Source organism: Macrobrachium rosenbergii, chromosome 17, assembly GCF_040412425.1.
Source record: "Macrobrachium rosenbergii isolate ZJJX-2024 chromosome 17, ASM4041242v1, whole genome shotgun sequence".
NCBI lineage: Eukaryota > Metazoa > Arthropoda > Malacostraca > Decapoda > Palaemonidae > Macrobrachium > Macrobrachium rosenbergii.
In genome coordinates, this window is record NC_089757.1 from 27,758,265 (window position 1) to 27,768,264 (window position 10,000).

At 35.3% G+C, this 10,000-nt stretch overlaps 1 protein-coding gene across 1 annotated transcript in view; it reads right to left on the reverse strand.

Moving 5' to 3' along the window:
* LOC136847815 (thyrotropin-releasing hormone receptor-like) overlaps positions 1–10,000 on the reverse strand; it is a 372,767-nt gene that overhangs the window by 16,337 nt on the left and 346,430 nt on the right. Inside the window, exon 4 of the mRNA XM_067119745.1 lies at positions 1,174–1,429. Coding sequence (XP_066975846.1) covers positions 1,174–1,429 — 256 coding nt within the window. The remainder of the gene's footprint in view (positions 1–1,173; positions 1,430–10,000) is intronic.

Genomic DNA, 10,000 nt, shown 5'->3' on the forward strand with positions numbered 1-10,000 from the left:
CATTCAGCGATGGAGAAGAAATTGAGAGTAGGTAGGTTTGAGAGGTGTAACAGGAGGAAAACCTCGCACTTGCACTATGACACAATAGTTAGGAGAGGGTGGATAGCAAAATGGAAGAAAGATAATATGAATGGAGGTACAGTAACAGGAATGAAAGAGGTTGGCAGCTAGGGGCCGAAGGACGCTGCAGAGAACCTTTAGTAATGCCTACAGTGCACCCCGCGAGGTGCACTGACGGCACTAACCCCCTTCGGGGAAACGAATAAAAGCAAATAAAAATTTAAGAGCAAGGTACATATTACTAGGCTATAAAAAACATATTTATCCATGTTATCGTCAACAAACACCATTATAAGTTTTTTTTTAAATCTTTCAGTCAGCTGACCAAACTCTATATTACTTCTCCCCCATCCTTTATGAAATGGTATTTCCAGGAATAAAGTCGCACAGCCTCAAAAGGCACACACAAGATACACAGATAAAAAAAGTGACTCATCCTGGAATAATTCGGTTACCTTATCGATGAGCTTAATTAAATCCGGATATTGTTCTGTCCTCTGATAACGGCGCAGGTTAATTAATATTACGCTGAGACCTTTTCATATCCGTAGGAATAATGGGAATGGTATTAAGAGCTGGGGAATTTTGAGCGTTTGGTTCTTGAATATTTACACGTGGGCCTGAGCTATCACTTGGCTATCTCACGTGCTTGTGAGTCCTTGTAATAGTGAATTAAAACAATTTGTAAAAGCATGTTTACAATTACGTTCACTCGAAATGAAGGGAAGAGGGACTTTACAATAGATAACCCATTTTTATACAAACCATATATTCTGAATCAGGAGGAGGAGGAGGAGGAGGAGGAGGAGGAGGAGGAGGAGGAGGAGGAGGAGGAGGAGGAGAGAGAGAGAGAGAGAGAGAGAGAGAGAGAGAGAGAGAGAGAGAGAGTTACAAGAAGTTATAAGGATTAGGATGTCTAAAAGACTAATTATTAGTCCATCCGAGGAGAATCATGTGCTCACTTACCTCTAGGAGCAGGTTTTACTATTCAAAACCTAAAACCTCTCTCTTGGCATATTCACTCCAGTCTGCCATTGAGAGAGAGAGAGAGAGAGAGAGAGAGAGAGAGAGAGAGAGAGAGAGAGAGAGAGAGAGAGAGAGAAAGTAACTGACCTGTTTCCGAGCCTTCATATTCGGAAGGTCGACCTTCCGCTGCTGGAGGGCGGCCGAGGTGGAATCCTGCATGAGGCTCCTGCCGATGACGAGGTAGAGGAGGATGAGGAGGACGAGCGGGATGAAGAAGAACACCGCCGTCACCAGGTTGATGTAGAGGCACGCCCAGAACGTTGTCAGTTCGGTGATGCAGACGGGCACTCGAGAGCCGTCGGCGTATTTGGCGATGCCGTGTTTGCTTAGTATCAACAGAGGGCTGCGGGAAGAAGGAGGAGCTTAAGACAACTGTACTTCAATGTTATTAGTGATGACGAAAATACCCTTGAATGCAAATGGTTCCAACCACGTCTCCCGACAATTCTCAGAATTTCGTTAGATAAACGAAGAGAAGCTTAGAAGCCTTCGTTCCCGTTGTGATACATGGAAAAACAATTTAGTACGCATAATTCCTACAGCAATTCTCTAAAAACTCAATTATGGATTGTTTCTGAAACGATGGCGTAATCGATAGAATAATGTGAATTATGGGTCGCAGAATACATTTTCAGGTTTATCAATATATTTGTCGGAAGAAGAAAGAAAGAAGACCTTTGGGACTCGTTCAGTCTATTGCCATTATTTTTAACTAGAAAAGCTAACACCTGTGACCCACAGGAGGGCTTTAAGTTTTAACCTACATACATTATATACATACATACATACACACACCCATGTATATATATGCATATATATATATATATATATATATATATATATATATATATATATATATATGTATATATATGCATATATATATATATATATATATATATATATATATATATATATATATAAACGTGCATGACTGTTTCAGGAAGCGCCTTCTGCGTACTGTCATCTTGAAAAAAGAGCCAAAAGTACCACTATGATTCGTTACCAGCCTACAATTTACGTAAATTGACGAGTTCTGTTCTGTTTAAAATTTCCATGCAATATAAATTAATGAAATATTTATTAAAGCAAAAGTAACGCACAATGATTCTAAAATCGGTGAAAAATAAAGCGGAAAACTGATAAATTTTGTTTTAATTAAGACTTTCTTGCTGATGGCTCAATTCAAGAGCAATACAGTGACTCCTAATCAACGAAATCTGGAACCGATGACCAGTTTTACCGATAGGTTCTCGATTTTTATTTAGAGTGAATGTTGTACTCGCTAATTAATTGCCCTTTTAGTTAATAGCAGTTTGGTCGCCTGTTAACAGCACCATTAAAAGTGCAGCAGAGCTATTCCGATTACTCTCTCTCTCTCTCTCTCTCTCTCTCTCTCTCTCTCTCTCTCTCTCTCTATATATATATATATATATATATATATATATATATATATATATATATATATATATAAGGCTACATACTGTATATATATACACATATATTTAATGTATATATAATACACACACACACATATATATATAATATATATATATATATAGACTATATATTTTGTGCGTAAACGTATCAAAAGCACAGTGAACCAGTAAAGATATGATTCATGTTTTTGATATGTAGGTTTATAGGCAATATGAGAAATGAAGGCTATGTTTGTGGTCCAGTAACATGTCTTTAGTTATGTATATATATTTATATAATATATATACACACGTACATATATATGTATAATATATATATAGATATACTTATATATACAGTACGCACTCACACTTTAGATTTCTGATTGACACTGAAATGATGGTAGTCTAGTTTAGAAATCAGGTAGTATTTGACAAACGGTCATAATAGTTTTGACGGAGATTAAACAGATGGAGTCCAAACTATAAGCAACCTATAACTGCAAAAAGCTATTAACGTTCGAAGCTCAAAGCTTGATATCTAAACGTGACTTTGATAAAATAAAACACTCGGAGGATTTTGACACGACAGCTGTTCAATTATGACTTTGGCAATATAAACAGACAAGACGAAAGGTTTCACCGGCCTCATTCATAAACACTGATTAAGCATATCAAAATAGTAACTGGCACGTACAAAATTAATGGCAGGCACCGTAATCACGGCATGCTTTGTATAAACGTTTTCTATATTATTCCATAAATTTCAAAAGAATTTGTAATCAAGACCGTCATAAAACTAAGGAGGTACTCGAATGTAGTGAGAGTTTTTTCATTTCTTTCATTTTCCTTCGCCATTTCTTTCGTGCAATGTCTCGCCGTTTTCACAAACCAGAATCCTATAATATCCTTTAATCATAATCGTGTCTATCACTTCTCCCAAATGTAAGTATCAAGCTGTCAATCCCGTATCCTGAAGTCAACCTTGCCGATTACAGTGTCATGAGTATTCCCACCCAGTAAGGGGGTAGCGCCGTCAGTACACCTCACGGGTGCAATTGTAGGCATTACTAAAGGCTCTTTGCAGCGTCCCTTCGGCCCCTAATTGCAACCCCTTTCATTCCTTTTACTGTACCTTCATTCATATTATTTTTCTTCCATCTCGCTATCCACCCTCTCCTAACAATTATTTCGTAGTGCAAGTGCGAGGTTTTCCTCCTGTTACACCTTTCAGACCTACCTACTCTGAGTTTCCTTTCCAGCACTGAATGACCTCATAGGTCTCAGTGCTTGGCCTTTGGCCTAACTCTATATTCCAAGAGTGTTCCTTTAAAAACTAAGTGTAGCATAGGAAGTTCTTCTGATCCTCGCTTGATCAACATAATTACTTGTTAGTTAAAGCACTTACACAGCAAAGACATGTGACTTATTAAAACAATTAATTTTAATCATAAAAATGTTATAATCTAAAAGGTGAAGTCATTCACGAGAATATGCTTATAGTGTCCAAGACATTCCTGACTGAGTGTAAATCTTCAAGAATGAAGTGTTTTAGTATTACATATGTGTTGTTAATAGTTAACTGGTTCGCCATATATTTATATAAAAGTACATAGACACGCATACACACACACACACACACACACACACACATATATATATATATATATATATATATATATATATATATATATATATATATATATATATAGTATATATATATATATGTGTGTGTGTGTGTGTATATATGTATGTATGTATATTCCGTACAATTTTTTTACTAGACATGTCCATCTATCATCAAAAGTACAATGAGATTTAAAGGAAACTCCTACATAATAACGCCTTGCCAGGGAACCCAACCCTAGCCCAGTGGCCGATGTTGCAACTATTATGATCATCACGTGCGTGCGCGTGTTTGCGCATGTGTATGTTTAAGCTTTTCGTGAATAAACTCTTTTGCAGGCTATTCTTTTGAATGGTGATCCACTTGTGGCTGCTGGTAAAAATATATATAAATAGAGCAGTATTTCCTTTCTAAAGAATTCTGAATCATAATCTATTGATGCAACAAAACATTATCAGATTACACTGACAAGCTTCTTAATTCCCCAGAGAGAGAGAGAGAGAGAGAGAGAGAGAGAGAGAGAGAGAGAGAGAGAGAGAGAGAATTTAATCATATAATATATTCTAAAACCTTCTCGTGTGTACGCGCTCATTCATTCAAATGACTATGCATTCACTCTCTCTCTCTCTCTCTCCCAATTAAGATAAACATGATTTATTATTCTGACAACCTCATTTTGAAGCGGCATGGCTCAGCAGATTCCATTTATTTTTGCTTTCGGCGAATAATCGCCCTTTATCTGATAACAATAGCATTAGATAATCATGTAGCTTTGCTTTGTGTGTGGTGAAGTGAATTTCGAAATTGGTTCACTCAAATTAACTTCATCAAGTCACCTACTTATCCATTTTACATTGTCTGTGTGTGTGTATATATATATATATATATATATATATATATATATATATATATATATATATATATATATATATATATATATATATATATATGGTACTTCTGTCAGGTGTCAGCGTTACGAGCTACAATAAGTCTTATGGGGTGAGATTGCTAGCTTCATGCCACGATCAACTAAATCTATGTACGTAATTCACCGCTTAAGTAAACCGGATTTAATCCCGCATGATAATTCGTTCCGGCTACCTTGGAAATCGTTCACGGAATCTGTCCGTTTCCTGATCAATGGACAATCTTTGGGTGACCTTCGCGATAAGCAGGTCTTAAAATCCAGGGCTGGACAACCTAATAATTTCTTGCAAATTAAGACCGATGTTGCACTACGTACAATTTAGCATCGCCAGCAACAGCATACAACAGAGTTTTCAACATTTGAAGACTCACTGCCATTCCCCTTCGTATTCTGACATCTTCCGGCATTGGTGGGGTTTACAGTATACTGAAGTTAAGTTAAGTATACCTTAGTTTAACCAGACCACTGAGCTGATTAACAGCTCTCCTAGGGCTGGCCCGAAGGATTAGATTTATTTTACGTGGCTAAGAACCAACTGGTTACCTAGCAACGGGACCTACAGCTTATTGTGGAATCCGAACCACATTATGACGAGAAATGAATTTCTATCACCAGAAATAAAAACCTCTAATTCTTCATTGGCCGGTCGGAGAGTCGAACGCTGGGCCAACAGCGTGCTAGCCGAGAGCTCTTAGTATACTGAAGTTGTGAAGTACTTATACTTCTTTGTACAAGTGTACGGAGGGAGATGCCATTCTACCCATGCAAATCTACTTCAAGCACCGCGAGAGAGGACAATTATGAGAAGATAATTGTGCGCCTGGAAGTTTGCCAACCGTAGTATGTTGCTGTCAGGGCGGATATGAACATATGACTAGCAAACTCATCTCAAAAATACTCATTCGCCTATAAATGTGGAAAATTTTCTTTGCCATCCGCTCTGTTATATCTTAGTCTAGGAGGTCCAATTGGTAATACCTATCGAGCGAGACCTTTCCCAAAGCTTTTACTTGTATCTTTAAGGCGAAAAGATCGTAAGCACAGCAGTCGATGTATACAACAAAAAAAAATTGTCCTAACTTCTTTCAAAAGTTAGGACAAATCCTCACTTTTAAAAACCTAGATCTTTCAGAAGAAAAACTTATTCCTTACTTATTTTTCAGGAGTTGGTTAAGCAGATTTGCGTTATTTTCTTTAATAAAAAAAATTATTATATTACGATGAAGAGCTTCAAGTTAACAGCTTCAACGAAGGTTACAGTTACCGTCTTTGACGAAGGCGACGGTTAGTGATATATAAGTATTCATTTACCAAACGGCTTGCAATGCTTTACTACAATCTCCTGTACTTCAAATATTTACCTTTACTTGTTTTAACGTTGTGTGTTTTGAATGCTCCCGTACACTTTTTGACGATTTACATGGAAACTAAAACATTGCTCAGAGTAACAATTTCTTTACTTTTCCATTTCATTATACATATTTTGTCTTACACGGTTATACTTGCCATTGCACTCTTTATACTGGCAGAATGCAGTATACCGGGTCGCTAATCCCACGTATTAATGAGAAAATTGCAATATACTAAAACGACCCTGTTGTATGGGCAACTGTCGTAGAGAAAGATTAAATTATCCTCCCTGCGTTACTCATATGCATGAGTCAAATTTGATTTGCAAGACTTACTGATGTCATGCACCGAGACTTTCTTCTGTAATATATATATATATATATATATATATATATATATATATATATATATATATATATATATATATATATATATATATATATATATATATGTGTGTATATATATATCAGATACATGTACTGGCGTTTAAAAGAGATATCAGGTGTATGCAAGGGTCAAGGATAATGTAAACTATCTTTGAGTGACGCTACATAAGCAGAATCTACGCAGAGAAGATTGCAATCTTCTAAAGTTAACTGCCTTTTCAAGTTTCGGCTTCAAGACAATTCACAAATGTAGAGAAAAAATTACTTTGCAAGAAGTTTATCTTTGTACAGTTCAGAATTTCAACAGCAGCCTCTAAGATGTTTCATTTACCCTTTTTTAATAATATTTTCAATATCTCGAAAAATCCATGCTACGATATTTTATACTGTACTTGGTACAGAGAGAGAGAGAGAGAGAGAGAGAGAGAGAGAGAGAGAGAGAGAGAGAGAGACTTCGTAACGCAAATAAGGATGGGAAAATAAACCATAACACAGTCACTCTCAAGCCGCACTAAAATTCAGGCAATTTGTACTGACTACAGCTGAGATCATGTTGAAACAGCTGAGGTGATTACAATAATAAATACTGAAACGAGTAAGTGCAGTGTTACTAGCAGAATTACGCAAATACTATACCTTCTTTCCATTTTCTATGAAGAAGACGTTCCAGATCCTTCAGAACTCATCGGCAAAATTAACAATAAACACAGGAATAAAAAAATCCTGGATCCCGATCCAGGCTCTGAATCCATACCAGACTCTCACCAACTGTTTTCTGGAATGCAGTGAGTACATATATACACATCACATACACATACACACACACACATACGCGCGCGCACACACATATATACATATACTGTATATGTGTGTGTCTGTATGTGTACGTGCTTGTGTATGCTTCTGTGTGTATGTGTACGTATATGCGTGCATGTATGTGTCTTAGCCTGAATACGTTCAATTATGTATATATATACATACATATATATAAATACATAATTGAACGTAGTCACGCTAAGAACAAGCAGACATACCAACCCAGCCAACACATCCCCTACTTGTTGGACGCAGCAATCGACATACCACAAAACACCGCAAACAGAAATACCCGATATAACCCACTGGTAACGCTAAGACAAAGGTAAGAAGAAGGTGTCACTTGCAGATGAAACTCAGAAAGGGTCCAATAACCCAGACTCTCTCAGATTAGGGAAGGATAAACTGGAAGTGGTCCTTCGCTGGCGCAGATTCGGAGGACATGATCAGCTTTAATTAGATGTGAACTGGGCCTCACCAATTACACCTGACATTTACTCTTTCGGTAAATGACACATTGCAAATTAGGCTTTGTGTATTTATTCTGTTAGTGGCATTGCGTTTGGATTGCTATAACACAAATATCTTTAGTTTGGTACGTAATTCCCAAAATCATTTTACATAAATATCGAAATCCTTGTGAAGGAAGGAAGGAAAGAAGTAAAGAAAAATTTTACAAAAGAAGGGTAACGATCTGCCTAACAGATATATTGTTGACCTTACACAAACACACATACACATACACACACACACACACACATATATATGAATCACACATTACAACAGGTGAAATGTGTGATAAATGAATCACGTACAAAAGTGATTATAATCACCATACATGTATGTATGTGTGTATGTGTATATATATATATATATATATATATATATATATATATATATATATATATATATATATATATATATATATATATATATATATATATATATATATATATATGTATATATATATATTATATATATATATATATATATATATATATATATATATATATATATATATATAATTTGTGAGTTCTTGGTTAAATAACAGCTCATACACTAGGCGGGCTTGTTAAAATCTGAGATGCAAAAGCAATCTTTCTATCACTCGCATCATTTTTCATTTCAAGACTGTGTCCATGAATAACTCCGACGGTTCAAAAACGGAGCATCCAAATTTGGAGAACAACAGGACCGTGACCACAAAACCAAAGTTCAAAGGCGCCAATTCAAGTCACCGAAGCTCTATCTCCACAAAAGGTAAATACCATTACTTACTGGTGCACAAAAATTTACTGCATGGATTGCTTTCAAACATTTTGTCAATATACCCTGAGATTTCTAAAGTGTTCGTTTTAACAAATGAAAGTTGAACCCACTTGAACACATGCCAGAATCTCTCTGAATAACTTGACGGTCATTCCAGAAGTCAGAACCACGATTTAATCGTCTAACTAAGATACACTTCATTTTTGCAATTAAAAAGTGTCTAAAAATGCGCTTATATTTAGCCGCTATCGAGAATATCCAGAAATTTCAAGTATTTCAGATGTTTTGTCTTAGTATTTATACAGTGAATTAGTCTTGCACAAATAAACAGACACGGTTATATATATATATATACATATATATATATATATATATATATATATATATATATATATATATATATATATATATATACAGTATATATAATATATACTTTATATATATATATATATATATATATATATATATATATTTATATATATACATATATATACTGTATGTGTGTGTATATATATATACATATATATATATATATATATATATATATATATATATATATATATATATATATATATATATATATATATATATATATACAGTGGCAATAGGTGAATGAATCCACTGCTGCTGCAAACATCCTAATACTTTTATGAATATATATTGCCTTGAATTGCACAGATAACTCCAAGCGAGTTCACCCTCTGAAAAGATATGAATTTTATTATTTCTTTTACTAAATTCTCTTTGGTAAGCTGATGTATCTACTTCACTTAATATGCTTTTCCTTTTTTACATTCATTTTTCTGCACATTTTTAGAATTCGTTGCTTTCCCAACAGTCACTCATTATGCAAATTAAGCATGAATGTGATTATGGTGTAAAATGTACAAATAAAGACATAAGCTCAAAAGTGATACGTAAAATTGTTTGTAAGCGCTGAGAGAGAGAGAGAGAGAGAGAGAGAGAGAGAGAGAGAGAGAGAGAGAGAGAGCCTCCGCGGTAATATGCGGAAACTGTGACATTTTCCTAAAAACGTGACATTAATAGAAATAGGCCACTGCTCAGAGGTAAAGATCACAAATAATGTCAATACTGCTCAAAAGTCAAAAGAACAGACGATGAG